The sequence below is a fragment of the Sorex fumeus genome, unplaced genomic scaffold (assembly GCF_029834395.1).
Source record: "Sorex fumeus unplaced genomic scaffold, SorFum_2.1 ptg000098l, whole genome shotgun sequence".
Classification (NCBI taxonomy): domain Eukaryota; kingdom Metazoa; phylum Chordata; class Mammalia; order Eulipotyphla; family Soricidae; genus Sorex; species Sorex fumeus.
In genome coordinates, this window is record NW_026606155.1 from 73,954,220 (window position 1) to 73,970,972 (window position 16,753).

The 16,753-nt window shown below is 40.3% G+C and overlaps 1 protein-coding gene across 1 annotated transcript; it reads left to right on the forward strand.

Annotated features, from left to right (window-relative positions):
• The first annotated feature begins 244 nt into the window (after nt 1-244).
• LOC130041676 (olfactory receptor 10G2) lies at nt 245-1,201 on the forward strand. Its single transcript, XM_056133923.1, has one exon. It carries the CDS (start codon nt 245-247, stop codon nt 1,199-1,201), a length of 957 nt encoding a protein of 318 aa, XP_055989898.1.
• Nucleotides 1,202-16,753: the final 15,552 nt, after the last annotated feature.

A 16,753-nucleotide genomic window follows, 5' to 3' on the forward strand; every position in this document is an offset into this window, starting at 1 on the left:
TGCTCATTTGTCACTCCTGACAGTGCTCAGTAAACCATCAGTGGTGGGGATTGAACACAAGCATGCCTACTAGACCTTTGAACTGACCCAACATCACTTCTATTAAAAAAATTAATATTTTGTAGATATCCTGACTCTTAGGAATTAGTCATCAGACTAACCTCATATTGTCACTTCCACATATTGTATTGTACTGGTCTGACTTCATCTGACTTCAACATTTATTTAAGCAGATTAGGAACAGATGGGAAAAAACAAAAATACATCCTTGGACAACATGGTGACAGAATTCATTCTCCTGGGTTTAGCTCATCCTCCAAACCTGAAAATTCTCTTCTTCCTGGTCTTTCTCATCATTTACATCCTGACTCAGCTGGGCAACCTCCTCATTCTGCTCACTGTGTGGGCTGACCCAAAGCTCCATGCACGTCCCATGTACATTCTTCTGGGAGTACTCTCATTCCTGGACATGTGGCTGTCCTCGGTCATTGTTCCTCGGCTAATTTTAGATTTTACTCCAGCCAGCAAGGCAATCCCATATGGTGGTTGTGTGGCTCAGTTATATTTCTTTCACTTCCTGGGCAGTACACAGTGCTTCCTCTACACCTTGATGGCCTATGACAGGTATCTGGCCATATGTTTGCCCCTCCGTTACCCTGTGCTCATGAATGGAAGATTGTGCACCATCCTAGTGGCTGGAGCTTGGATAGCTGGTTCCATCCACGGCTCTATCCAAGCCACCCTGACCTTCCGCTTGCCCTACTGTGGACCCAATGAGGTAGATTATTTTATCTGTGATATCCCTGCAGTATTGAGACTGGCCTGTGCTGACACAACTGTCAATGAGTTGGTGACATTTGTGGACATTGGGGTAGTGGCTGCCAGTTGCTTCATGTTGATTCTGCTCTCCTATGCCAACATAGTTTATGCCATCCTGAAGATAAGTACTGCGGATGGGCGGCGCCGGGCCTTCTCCACTTGTGGCTCCCACCTGACAGTGGTCACAATCTACTATGTACCCTGTATTTTCATATACCTTCGGGCTGGATCCAAGAGTCCCCTGGATGGGGCAGTGGCTGTGTTTTACACAGTTGTCACACCATTACTGAACCCCCTCATTTACACACTAAGGAATCAAGATGTGAAATCGGCTCTGAAGAGAATAACAACAGGCTGTGGGGTCACAAATGAAAATAACTAACGACAGACTCAAAGACTACCTACATCACTGTGGCTAGCACGCGTTTAAGCTACTGCTGCAAGTGGCAAACGGGCAATAAATTGGTGGTGCTTAACAGGATAACTTTAATTCTATTTAAATAAAACGTCCAACATATTTAGATCTATAAGCTGTCCATCGCATTAACTTGTTTTAAATTGTTTTTGTTATTTGTTTGGAATAAATGGATGCATCACTTCAATCAGTTCCAATACCAAAGGTTGAATTGAAGGAGAGTGTGATAAACTTTGGTGGTATATTATGCAGGGAATTTTTTTTGGTGGTGAGATTTTTGCCATATCCAACACTGTTCAGATACTACTCCTAGCTTTGTGCTCAAGGGTTACTCCTGGCAGTGCTTGAGATTAAATGGAATCAGACACATGCAAGACAAGAACCTAACCTCTGTACCGTCTCTCAGGTCCTACCCTGAAATATTTAAGGAATAAAAATGCCATAATTCTATCGAAGCCCCTTTTACATTTTCTTTCATTTTGTGATTCTTCATTACTCACCACTATCCCATTCCCAAGCACTTAAACTTGAAAATTCTGCATCACTTATGTTTCTTTCCTGTTCTTTGTTCTTCCTCAGTGTTAAGAGACCTAATTCTGGTCTCTGAGCCTTCATAATGTCTCTCCTGCTTCCACTCCTTCCATCCTCTTCCACATTAATGATATTGTAACCAAAATTACCCCTCTAAAACATAGAATCTATAGAATTTTCCAATAATTTGTAGAATAAATTCAGACCACTTAACATGCAGTTCAAAGTCAAAAAAATCTGGTACCAGGAATTTTGCTCCATGGCTTGGAGGCCAGCCACACGTGCTAGGGGAAAAGGAAGCTCAGATAAGGGAGTACCAAATAAAGGGTGTTGGGAGGATCCTCCCAGGATGGGAGAAGCATGTTGAAAGTAGACTATAGACCAAACACGATTGCCACTCAAAGCCTCTCTTGCAAACCACAGGACCCAAAAGGAGAGAGCGAGAACAAAAGGGAATGCTCTCCCACAGAGGCAGGGTGGGATGGGGGGACGGAGGGTGGGAGGGATGCTAGGACCCGTGGTGGTGGAGGATGGGCGCTGGTGGAGGGATGGGTACTTGATCATTGTATAACTGAAACCCAAGCACAAAAATTTGTAAGTCTATAACTGTACCTCATGGTGTTTCACTAATATAAATAAATAAATAAATAAATGAATAAATAATAAAAATATCTGGTACCAATATACAATATCTAAGACATCCCTACCCTCTCCCAAATTTGCTGATTTGACCATAGTGATTTTAATTTTTAATTATTTTATTTTTATAAAGTTTTCACAATACTTGATTACATTTAATATTTGAACACCAATCCCACCACCATTACACATTCCCACCACCATATTTCAAATGTTTCCATCCTGAACCCCAAACCCTGCCCCCAAAAGCAGTGCCAAAATAATTTCATTTGTATTTATTGTTATGAATAATCCCCTTAAAATAATCCAAAAAAGGTTTCTTAGAGAAAAGTGTGTGGAGATTGCTGGATTTCACCCATGAGCCCTTCTATAAGAGATTACTAACATGTTGTTAAAGGTTATACAGACTTTGGGGCTGGAGCGATAGCACAGGTTGGGTGTTTGCCTTGCATGCAGCCAACCCAGATTCGATTCCCAGCATCCCATATGGTCCCCTGAGCACCATCAGGAGTAATTCCTGAGTGCATGAGCCAGGAGTAACCCCTGAGCATAGCTAGGTGTGATCCAAAAAGAAAAAAAAAGTTATACAGATTTTATACAGGATATATATGTATATATATAAATGTATTTTCCCCTAAGACTGGTTGCCTTCTACTTTAAACCCCATCAACTGTTGTGTGATACTCTTGGTATATCGGTGGTGTAAAGTACAAGATATAGGTTCATTCCTGGGTGAGGCCTGTCCGAGCATGTGGAGAGTGGCTGTGAGCATGGCAACAGTTGCATTCTGGAGGTTTCCAGCTGCCAGGGCTGACTCCGTTGGGGCAGAGAGAGGACCTCACCTGCCCCACTCCAGGCTGCCCCGAATGAAACAGCCTGGTGAGGGGTTGGTGGCATAAATATATTTTATATATAATATATTGCATATATTATATATGATTATAATTATCTATATTATATATAAAGAAACAATAAAATATATAAATATACAATAAATCTCTCTGAAGAGAACATGCATATTATATATTATTGTATATATTATTCTATGCTCTCTTCAGAGAGATTTATTGTTGAGTTTCTGGACCATGCCATTGATGAAATTATATGGCACCAGAGGCGGCTTGTGGGGGTGACTGCCATAGTGATTTTTAAAACATAATCCACTACCATCTGGTAAAAACTTTCTCCAACAACTAGTATTCAATACCTTCCAGGAAAAATGGAAGAAATTACTAGGTTAGATAAAAGATAGAAATTCTAGTAAGAGAGATTATTAAAGATATATGGTGCCTGGAACCAAATTTAACTCTGTTGATGTTATTGTTGCTGCTGTTATTTTGTTTTGATCTCATTTTTGGTACATATCTGACTGTGTTCAGGAGTTACTCCTGGCTCTGCACTCAGGAATCACTACCAGTTATGCTCAGGAGGCCATATGGGATGCCAAGAATCAAACCAGGGATTAGCCACGTTCAAGGCAAGCATCCTACTAGCTCTGGCCTCAAACTTAACTTTTATACAGGTTTTAAATGTGCTCTACCACTTAACCTATCTCCCCAGCCCTTATCCATAAATTTTTTATTTAAGAACCATGCTTTACAAAGTTTTTGATAGTTGAATTTTAGGCATATAATATTTCAACACCAATCTCACCGTCATTACTAACTTCCTTCCACCAGTGTTCCCATATTCCATTCCTCCTTCTCTCTCCATCCCCCACATGCCACCTTGACAGGCGGATTACAAAGTTTAGTGGATGTAACTTAGATATCATGTTTTTAGTTTTATTGAGTAGGTGCTTTTATCCATAAATAATTCTGACCTTATTGCCATACTTATTTCTTCCCAGAGTATTTTTTCTAAATCATGTCTTTTCTACAACAGAGTTTGTAGGGGATGGCTCAAGGATATGCCTCGTGTCAGGACCACACAGTGTCAGGGATCAAACCTAGACCTCTGCATGCTAAAACATACACTTCTTCATGGACCACCAATCCTGGTGGGGCTTGGGGGAACATATATGATGCTGGGCTAGATCCAGGTGGGTGGTGTAAGACCAATTCGTTAACCCCTGTACTATCTATCTGAGCCCTGAATTTTCAAGATGCAATAAAATTCAATTAATACATTGAAAAAATAAAAATAAAAACGTGCATTCCAATCTGTTGAGTTAACTCTCCAGCCCCTACAATAACAGAGATCTTTACAAAGGAAAACCATTTCTCTTTGTTATTTCTCTTCCTTGCTATATATGACTCTTTCTATGATGGATCAAATGACAGTAAGGAGTATTGGGCTCAGTGGTCAACAGGGACACTCTCATGGTGGTGGGATGGGGGAAAGTCATTAAATTGAATGTAATGACAGCATACTGTATTAAAAAAAAACTCCAAATGTTAAGTTAAAATATTTTGTATTTATAGTTTATTTCCATTTACCATTCAGTACTTGCTAAGAGATTTTTAGACTCATTCTCATAGTTTTCATGAGCACTGAACCTTTACAGTAACATACATGTTATTACACACACATTATGACATTTTATTAGTGTAGGATCCCTCATTCAGATAATAGGCACCTTTCTAATTTTTTTTTGTGCTTGTTGTCCCACTATGAACCTAAATACATTTGAAAAAATGGGAAAATAAAAATTCACAGGATGAATTGGCCTGCAGTTTTGAGATCATCCAATATTAAAGAGTCTTTATTCAGTCCATGAATAGTTTATACTATCACATCAACTAAAATACAATAAATCCATAATTGAATAACAGTCAGTATAAAAGGGACATAAAAGTCATAAAAGCTACAGCATATAGCCTCCAAAAGAGTACACATGCACAAAAAGCCATAGAATATAGATTCCAAGGATTTCAAATGTCCAATAAAAGCAATCTATGCAAATTAAATATTGAAGCAGTCCAGGAATAAGGAAAGAAGATGAAGTAAAACTACTAATGAGCATGGAATTTCTTCTTAAATTGAAGAGTTGGGCATTAGTGAGATAGAAATGCAACTTTGTAAATGCTCAGAGAACTAATCAATTGTATTGTTGAAAAGTATAAACTGTGAGGCATGTGATTTACCTCAATAAAGCTATAGGGAAGTTGTCTTGTGGTCTCAGGGATCAAACCCAGGGCCTCATACATGCCAAGCAACTGATCAACCATGAACTACATCCCAAGCCAAAGCTGTGGTTTTATTTAATCATTTATAGCAATATTGACAGATTTTGGATAATTTTGCTAAAGTTAAATTATTAAACATATAATTAAAAAATTTTTAAATTGAGCCCTTGTACATATGATTCTTTTGGGGTCCCGTCTCCTAGTGAGATTTTGAATCTTCATTTCTGTTTTTTCTTCTTTTTTTTTAACTTTATTGAATCATCATACGATATAGTTACAAGCTTTCATGTTTGAGTTACAATCACACAATGATCAAACACCCATGCCTCCACCAGTGCACATTCCTCACCACCAATATCCCTAGTATATCCCCCTTTCCCACCATCCCACTGCCTCCATGGCACACAATATTCCCCATACTCTCTTTTGGGCATTATGATTTGCAATACAGATACTGAAAGGTTGCCATATTTGGTCCTTTATCTGCTTTCAGCACACATCTCCCATCCCGACCGATTCCTCCAACCATCATTTTCTTAGTGATCCTTTCTCTATTCCAGATGCCTTCTCCCCCAGCTCCCCCTGCTCATGAGGCAGGCTTACAAATATGGAGCAATCTTACTGGCCCTTGTATCTACTGTCCTTGGGTGTCACTGCTGTCTTTTCTCATGCAGAGTCAGAATCATCCCCCACCAATGAACTTTGATCTGTGGTATTGAGACAAAGATTTTAAACAATCTTCTTGACACCAATGACACCATATGGCTCAAGAACACAGTCTTTTCAATAAAAGAACCAGCATCTGATTTTTCTCTGCTAGAGAGTACTGAAACTGCTTATCTCAGGAATGAATTCTTGGACTTAGCACAAAAGGAGGGTAATGACGGGAATGGGCATATTTGTACAACAGCATGAAGATTCCTGAAATAGAATTCACTCAATGAAAGTCCCTGCTGATTTAATGTCACAAAGGGTGGTAAGACATTATACTGCACAACAGCTACAGTCAGCCATTAGAAAAACACAGCTTTAGGGCCTGGAGAGATAGCACAGCGGGTAGGGCATTTGCCTTGCACGTGGCCGACCCGGGTTAGATTCCCAGCATCCCATATGATCCTCTGAACACTGCCAGGAGTAAGAGTGCAGAGTGCAGAGCCAGGAATAACCCCTGTGCATCACGGGGTGTGACCCAAAAAGAAAAAAAAACACAGCTTTATAACATTTCCATATAGCTTTATCTCTGAAACAAAGTAATTTATTTCCAAAAGTTGATATGCTCTATTATTGACGTGTCTATGAACATGACCTTATCCCTAGCCACTCACAGCAACAAAATGTTATGCTTTAGATATGGAAATGGGAACATCTCAATTAAATATTATAATAAAGACATCATAGTAAAAACAATTTAAAAATGTATCATTTAGCTTCTGAGATAAAAATATATTTTAATGGTGGCAGCAGCTACTTAAAAGTCAATATATCAGAAAAGAAAAAGATTTTCTAAAATTTACCTCTAACACAAAATTATGCACAGCAGATTGAATGAAGAAATTTTATGCTATAGTCTTACACGGAATTTGAATGAAATCAGAAAAATCTTATTCCTGCCCGTTTTGATTTGATTGAGGATTAAAGGTCAGCAGAGATACTATGGAATTTGAGATAAAGATACTATGGAACTTGAGATCAGGTGGAATAGTTAGCACTGTTTGAAAATCAAAGATTGCCAGAGAAAATTACCAGTTTCTGAGGGAGTGAATAGAGAGACTCTGCAGATCTTTAGGTTTACTCTGACTACCAACTAACGGCACAGTATATAAAAGCATGAAACTGATTTTCAGTGCCTGGATGTGGTGAATCACAGAATCTATGTTTTGCCATAAAAAAGAAGTATTAAAAATCATGGCTTTTATTTGGCAGGTGGGAGTCAAAGAAAGTGCTTAAAGCATATAGAGAGTTGAGGCCAGAGCGATAGTACAGCGGGTAGGGCATTTGCCTTGCATGCAGCTGACCCGGGTTCAATCCCTGACATCCCATATGGTCCCCCAAGTACTGCCAGGAGTAATTCCTGAGTGCATGAGTCAGGAGTAACCCCTGAGCATCGCTGGGTGTGACCCAAAAAGAAAAAAAAAAACATGTAGAGATTTCCAGACCAGAGAATGCAGGACTCTTGATTCCAACCAGCAGCATTCTGGTAAATGTCTAAAAACAAGATTCCGGGACAAGAGTGACAATACAGCAGGTAGAGTGTCTTGCATTTAGCCAACCTAGGTTCCATTCCCAGCACCCCATATGGACCCCCAAGCCTCACCAGGAGGGCAGAGCCTGAAGTAAACCCTGAGTACTGCTGGGTGTGAACAAATAAATAAATAAATAAAAATAAAAACAACATTCCCTAACTCAGTCCACAAAAAAGGCCTGGTCTGAACTGTTTCTAATTTTTAAGATTAAATAATCTCATCACAGTTAATTCAAGCTTTCCACTGATATCACTTTATCAAATTTGGCATCATTACATAGTACATCCACCCTATGATAAAAGTGAACAAAAGCATAGATACATACAAAACATCCTAAAATAATAAGAAAATTATCAATTTTGAATATTATTAACTTTTCATTATAATTTGATTGAAAATATATATTAAATAGCAATTTTATATTTAAAATTAACTTCAAGTCTAATGAAAGCACATCAAATATTTAAAAGTTTAATGGAAAGCTATGATAAACCAGTACAATCCAACGTTAGCACACTACCAATTCCAAATCAGATTGGAGGAGCAAATGAACCCAAAATTTCATAGACGATTCTCAACTCCACAAAAGCTAGCAGACTGCCATAGCTAACAAAGCAAAGTAGTATCCAAAGAACTTGCCAACAATTAGTTGAAAGACATCCTCTTACTCCACTGTCATAAAGATGATGGAATCATCAAGATTTGAAATGCACTAAATTCCTTCAACTAACCTTAAATTTAGTAATTTTTTTCATTCTCCAGAGATTTATGACATGGAGGTAGGGAAGTTCAATTATTGACACTAACATACATTTGCAGTACATTTTTGAGTATAATATGGGACAACAAGTGATTCCACAACAGTACAAAAAAATGAATCAAAGAAATTATAGATCAACAAAAATAACATGTTGTTCTTCACACTTAATATGCAAAAAGAGTCCCTGTTTTCTGCCAAAACAAGAAATAATGAGGCTCCTGGGACTAAAACTTTCGTGGGGGAAATATTTTAAGGTAGACTTCCCAAGGGATGAATAGTTTTCTATCAATCTCTTGAGTATTTTTTACAGAGCTCACTCGAAGAACATCTAGTCAATAACATAAGTGATGTAAAATTTAAGACACTTAAACAGAGAAATCATGGTCTACAAACAGCCTTCACCACAGATTTGAGTATTCAATAGTGACTGTTAACCCCTAGTTGATTGTATTTCTTTAGTAGAGCAGAGATCCAATAACCATAAGCACCCAAAGCCAGAGGCTTCTCTGAAGGACTATTTCCTGCACCAATCTTCTCTAGGAAACCCAGAATTCTCCAGGTTTTTTCTGCAGCCATAATGTGAGTCCAAGAAAGGAAGCAGGTCTAAGGCAGATCAATTTTATATAGAAGAAAGCTTCATTTCCAGGCTCAGAAATTAAATACTTTAACCATATTAATTTAAATCAAGTGTACCTTTTTTCCAAATTGATGTCTTCCATCGTTGAATTGAGAAAAATAAATTTAAAGAATTAACCTCTATTTGGAAGAATATGTAAAGTCAATAAATAATGCATTAGTATCACCTTATCCTGTAAATATTGACAGGATAAGAGTCAGATATAGTTTACTCAACCCTTTCTTTCCTAGTGATAGGCAACAGTAGATCATCTCACTTGAAGATTGAAATTAATCATTTTTCTTTCCACTCTTTCCTCCTCTTTTTTCTTTCTTTTTTTTTTTTTTGCTTCTGTTTTATTGTCTTTGTGGGCCATATGCAAGAGTGCTCAGGGTTTATTACTAGCTCTATGCTCAGAGATCCTTCCTGCTGGTGCTCAGGAACCACATGCAATTCCCAGGATCTAACACAGGTAGGATCACATTCAGGCAAAACTCCTTAACCCCGTATTAACCAGACTCCTAATGTTGTTTACCTTAAGCCAGTACTTTTTTTAATAGGGAAATGACACTCATGACATAATCAGAGCAATAAAATATGGGTTCCAGCACCACTATTTTAACCAAATCTGTTCATTTTCCCTGTTTTACCTCACTACTCCGTTGATAATGACCTAAAAAGACTTAGTCTGAGTCTGTTCTTAACAGCAAACAAGAGGGGGCTGGAGCACAGCAGGTAGGGTGTTTGCCTTGCATGCAGCCGACCTGTGTTCAATTCCCAGCATCCCATATTGTCCCCTGAGCACTGCCAGGAGTAATTCCTGAGTGCAGAGCCAGGAGTAACCCCTGTGCATCACCGGGTGTGACCCAGAAAGAAAAAAAAACAACAAACAAGAGTGTTCGTCCATGTCTCAGATATGTCTCAGATGTCTCAGCCTTAGTATTTCATACCTGTTGTGAATAAGGATTCACAGATCTATCAAATAAGACTCTGCACAAGATGAGAATGGAGGAATATAGTACAAAACTCAGTGAAATGAACATGTCGCCAAGAATATAATAGTTTGGGACCAGAGCAATAGTACAATGGGTAAAATGTTTGCCTTGCACATGGCCCACCTGGGTTCTATCCTTGGCACCTCATACGAACCCCTGAGCTTTACCAAAAGTGATCCCCAAGTTCAGAGCCAGGAGTAAGCCCTGACCACTGCTGGGTGTGACATTAAAATAGCAACAAAAAGAATATTCTATTTGTATCATTCAGATTTGAAGGAAAGATACAGAGCTCCAGAAATCCAGAAATCTACTTATTAATGGATCCTATAGCCAATATAAATTCATTTGTTAACAATAGCAGAATATCAATATTTTAATATGAATAAATATAAAATGCATCTGAAATTAGAGTTTATAAAAGATTCTTATCAGACTAACTGGTGGAATGATATGTAAATATTTACCTATCTATCCAATTAAACTTGTATATAATTTTAGATATTTCTTAAAAATTTTTAAGATGACTTAAGGCCAGAGCAGTGGTACAATAGATGGGGGAATTTGCCTTGTACCTGTCCAACTCAAGTTTGATCCTTCGTATCCCATCCCAATCATTGCCAGGAGTAATTTCTGAGTGTAGAGCCAAGACTATTCCCAGAGCACATCTGGGCGTCGCCCCCCCAAAATTTTAAGATGATTTAATATAATCAATAGATAGAAGTACCTAAAACTTTACTGAGAGGAGGAAACAAAAAGCTCTGAAACAAAAAACTCATAGTAATATCTTTGAATAAATACAATTTATAATAAATAAATATATAAATAAATATAATACAATAAATAAATACAATTTAAATAAATTGTAATATCTTTAAAGGATTTGGGGTGCCACACCCAATGGTGTTCAGTGGTCATTCCTGGCTCTGTACTCAGAAATCACTCCTGGTGGGCTCATGGCCAAATGGCTTGCTGTGGCTCAAACCTAGTTGGCCACATGCAAGGCAAGCTGCCTATCCACTATATCATCTCTCCAGTCCACTTTAAAGGATTTTTTGAGAACTCATTTGTCAAAGACAAAAATAACCTAAAAATAAAACATACTCCTAAGGGCAGAGAAATAGTATAAGGGATAAGGCACATATTTTGCATGAGTCTGACCCCAATTTAATTCCTGGCATCATCAATAGTCCCCAGAGCCCTATTAGAAGTGATGTTCAGGGACTGGAGCAGTAGCACGGTGGGTAGGGCATTTGCCTTGCTTTTAAAAAAAAATGACGTTCAACCCAAAACCAGGAGCAAGACCAGAACACAGCTGAGTGTGCACCCCTCAAAATAAGTGCAAACTATTTAAAATTTCTTCACTTAATCACTTAACACTTAACTTCCTCTTAGTCGTCGATTTGCTCGAGCGGGCGCCAGTAACCTGTCTCCATTTGTCCCTGTCGCGTGCTAGTGTAGCCCACTGGCATCTGTTCGCTCTGGGAACATGAAGAGCTTCAAACCGATCGTTCATGATCTTGACGAAGAAGTCTGACCATCTGGTAGGTGGGCGGCCACGCCGTCTTTTGACATCCCGTGGAATCCAGTCAGTAACAGCTCTAGTTCAGCGGTCGTCTTTAAATCTCATTACATGAACAGCCCATCTGATTTTTGACACCTTGGCAAATGAGACAGCGTCCCTGATTCTTGATCGTCGATGGATGTCGGAACTCCGGATTCTTTCTCTCATTTGAGTGAAACGTGATATTCCAAGCATAGCTCTTTCTATTCTTCTTTGGGAGACCTGAATAGCATTCTCATCCTGTTTGCGTAGGGCCCAGGTCTCTGAGGCATATGTTAATGTAGGAAGAATAGTGGAATCAAAGAGCTGTGCCCGGAGCCAGAGGTTCTTCGTCCTCTTAGCTATTTCTTCGACGTTCTTGTAGGCGTTCCAAGCCACTCTCTTCCTCCTGCGCAGCTCGGGTGCCAGGTCATTTGTCATGTTGACTTCTCGACCTAGGTACACATAGCTGTTGCATTCGGAGATGGTCGTTCCGTTGAGAGCGAATGGGGCATCAGGAACGAGGCTGTAGTCCTACCTTTCCACACTCACGGTCAAAGTCAGCCAGCATTTGTGCTGCTTGGCTGATGTTTGGTGTTATTAAAACAATGTCATCAGCAAAGCGGAGGTGGTGTAGTTGCCGACCATCTATCTTCACTCCCATTCCTTCCCATTCCAGTCGTCGCATGATGTTCTCGAGGGTGGCACTGAAGAGTTTCGGTGAAATGGTATCACCCTGCCGCACCCCTCTCTTGACATCAACGATCACTTCTTTGTAGAATGGTGAGATCCTGGTAGTGAATCCGCAATACAGCTCACGGAGGATCTTGATGTATTGGGCTTGAATGCCCTGATTGGCTAGGGCTTTAATGACCGCTTCGGTCTCAACAGAATCAAAGGCCTTCTTTAAATCAAGTTAAAAGTTTCTTAAAATCAATAAATTTAATAACACTCAAGAGCCAAAAAAAGCATAAATTGATGCCTTAGGTTTGTTTACACTGATATCAGACTCAGTTGCTGAGTTATGAGACCAATTGTTCCTGCTATTTCTCTGAAATAACATGTGAGAAATATGATCACAAAGGGATAAGACAAAAGAATAGTGGGAGTTGTAAAAATTGATTTAATCAGTCAACACTAGTCAGCCAACAGTTTAACAAATATGCATTAATTGTGACCAGAGCCATAGTACAAGGGGTAGAGTGCTTGCTTTGCACTTACCAACCTGGATTTCATCCCCAGCCCCACATATGGTCCCCTGACTACTGCCAAGAGTTATCCCTAAGTGCAGAGCCAGGAGTAAGCCCTGAGCACTGCTAGGTGTGACCCAAAAGCAGCCTGATGGCAACGTCAGACTTTCAGATGCCCCAAAATTGCTGCTGTGCCTTTGGCTAGACCCCAAAAACTTGGGGCAAAGTTTACCAAGAAAGTAAACGGCCAAAAGTTAGGTATGTGGGAGACACACCCACAAACCACCTCCGGCTCAGCCATATAATTGGAGGCATGGCCTCTCTGGTTCCTGATTGAACTGCTTAATGGCCATGATCCCAGAGACTCAGAAGCAAATCTCGGAACCCAACAGCTTTTGGCAGAAATGCGTCCTGTTCATGCAGTAGGTTACTGGCGTTGGGCCACTCCAGGTGGGAATAGGTTTTGTGCCTTGGCCTGTTGCCCCTGGAGGCCTGGTGACCACCATCCTCCAAATGTCACTGGACAGTCAGGTTTGGGCCTGCAGTGACAAGACACACGGGGCCTCACCACATGGGGGTGGAGTCGACTCTTTCTCCCCATCCCAACGAGACCCTGAGTCGCTGCCTACAAATGGCCTCTCTGGCTCCTGATCAAGCTGATTAATGGCCATGATACTGGAGACTCAAAAATAAATCTTGAAACCCAGCGGCTTTTGGCAGAAATGCATCTGGATTGCGTACAAGATGGCCGCCCGCTTAGAGCTTATTGGAAAGCCAGGTATGAGCCGGCGGTGACGGGGCAACTGCAGTCTCATGGAAAGGGGGACGGTAACGGCTTGTCCTTCACGCCCTACCGAGGTCACAAGTTGCCCCCCACGAGCGGCTCTCTGGCACAGCTATGGCTCCAGAGGCAAAAGGACTTAATCCAGAGCCTGGAAGCTTAAGGCAGAAAAGTGAATGGAACATGCGTTAAACTACGGTGCCATGCCTCCCCAGGAGGGAAAGGGTGTTGCTCCCTTCTGCCTTTTCCCCACTGGCAGCAAGGTGGCCACCACCTCAGAGCTTATTGGAAAGCCAGGTATGAGCCGGCATTGATGGGGCAACTTCAGTCTCATGGGAAGGAGGGCGGTACCGGCTCGTCCTTCACGCCCTACCGAGGTCACGAGTTGCCCCCCACAAGCGGCTCTCCAGCACGGCCATAACACCAGACACACAGAAACCAATCTCGTAATTATCTGGCTATTTGCAGAAATCCAAAATTGTGGCCGCATGACATTATATGATTCTCATAACCAGCTATAGAAAACAAAATATTTCACAATGCCTTTTCAGCAATTCTGATTGTTTGGAGTGAAATTCTAAACAATAATTGTGCATCTTTTGTCGAAATAGTGAATGTAATCAATGTAGAGAAGAGTTGGGTGGAAATCATCTGCCTCACAGGCATTTGGAGGGGTGGGAGGGAGGGTATACTGGGGTTCTTGGTGGTGAAAAATGAGTACTGGTGAGGGGAAAGGTGTTTGATCATTGTATGACTGAGACTTAAACCTGAAAGCTTAGTGACTTTTCCCATGGTGATTCAGTAAATAAATATAAAAAGACAAAAAATAAAATTTTAAAAAAATTAAGGTGGAGTTCATGCCCAATTCAATCAGCTAATCAGTGGCTGAATAGCAGTACACCTACAAATATATATAAATATATATATATATATTATATATATAATTAAGGATGTTTCTCATGGAATAAATACAAAAGAAGCATAATAAAAAAATAAAAACAGGCTTGGATTTTTTCTCCCAATCTACAACTTCCAAAACAAATACAGCATTAAAGCAAGTAATTATTATTGCACTGTACCTCAATCACCTTGTAAAATATACTACAGTATGTTATCTTTTTATAATTAAAATATTTCTACATATACTAAAATAAACTGCAGTATAAATATATAATAAGTATACATTTAAGAATATACTACAGTATAGATATATTTTATCATATAAAATGTTTATACTAAAATGTATATCTAGCATAAGTACATATTAAATAAAGGTAAAAGGTAAAGGCCCTCCCGTTGATCATCGATTTGCTTGAGCAGGCCCAGTAACATCTCTATTGGAGACTTTGTTGTTACTGTGTTTGGCATATTGAATACGTCACGGGGAGCTTGCCAGGCTCTGCCGTGCGGGCAAGATACTCTCGGTAGCTTGCCGGGCTCTCCGAGAGGGGCAGAGGAATCAAACTTGGGTCGGCCATGTTGGCTGCGTGCAAGGCAAATGCCCTACCGCTGTGCTATCACTCCAGCCCACATATTAAATATACCCTTGTAAATGTATTAAAATATGCTACAAAATATTTATCTTTTTATAATATAAAATATTTCCTCCAGGATATTGTCTAATAATTAAATATAATATTTCCAAAGGAAAAAGAGAGGTAACACACCATGTAGATGCCTTTGTACCCCAATCCAGGCTGTCTCATTGGGAGCAACCCAGAGGGAGACAGGTGAATCCCCCACCTTCCCCAACAGAGCCTAGGCAGCCAAAAAGCTCCAGAACTCAACTGACACCATACTCACAGAAGACTTTCACAAGCTCAGATGAGCCTCATCCATGAGTGAATCTGCTGAAAAACCCAGTTATGCGGTACTTGTGATGGAAATCCCCAGGCTCACATGGAGTTTGGAATGGACAACCTCCCTGTATCTCCCTGTATTTCTGGTAACCTGCCAGTCACACCCAGAAACTGCCTTTGACGCCATATAAGCTCTGGCTATGATCCAGACACTCAGAAATAAATATCTCAGAAAAGAACAACCCAAGCAACACACTGTAGAGATGCCTTCAGACCCCAAAGTCACATCTAGTTTTTTTTTAAATAAAAAGAGAAAAATTCAATTAACCTCAGCTGTATCACCGTATGTATAATCACAAAATAAGTAAGTGGTGGCGTGGTCTCTCTCACCCGCCACATGCATTCAGTGGCCATGAGCCACTTTCCCACCCTGGCCTGCCGCCACAGTCAGCAGATTCATGAAGGGGAGAACAGAGCCACCAGGCTGGTTGGTGGTCAGTTGCTGTTTATTCCATTCTCCCCATGCACCTGCTCCAGTATCACTAAGTGCCCCATTCCAGTCTCACACTGCCTGTAATTTCCATCTCCTCCTATCCTCCATACTAGTCTCTCCATGCTCCACCTCACAGCCTTGGTCTTGCAACCAAGCTCCAAGCATTGGAGGTAGCAAGTACACCTAGGTCAGGTAGCACAATCAACAGATTAAAGCCCTTCCTTCTGAGAGAAGTGCTTCTAAGATAAGACAAAGATGTCCTGCAGCTAGGAGATGTGCTCAAGGGCAAAATATCATCTAGGGGTGTGTTTCTCCTCTCCTTAGTACAACAACTGTTTAAACATTCATCTTAATTCTACTTCTTAATATTAGTCATTTTGTATGGACACAGTAAGAGATACATTAAGCTTATAGGGTAGGTCTCCTGGGGACATCTCCCTATAATCTCAGACTATAGTGCTCAGGCCAGATAGCCCTTCTTAACCCTACGCAGGGTCCTTATCCAGTTGTTTCTCTTTGGATCATTACAGAGTTTGTCCATCCATGACCGTGCTCTCAATTTATAGTGTTATGGCAATTGGCCTGGCCAATTTTGATGACAGGGTAGCTCACGGCTTGCCCGGGGTCCATCCAGTCCCTTCACTGGGACCCTGCTTTTGGGGTGCTAGAAACTAAGGGCAACTGAGATTTAAGTCAAGTAAACAGATGCTTAGGAGTGAATATTATTTGAAGTCAATTAACTCCCAACTTACAAAAGTATGTCATTAACTGCCTTCCTGTGTCTATATAAAAAAGACATATAGT

Bases quoted from the DNA above. Each gene is read 5' to 3' on its own strand.
- LOC130041676 (XM_056133923.1), top strand. From the start codon at position 245: ATGGGAAAAAACAAAAATACATCCTTGGACAACATGGTGACAGAATTC.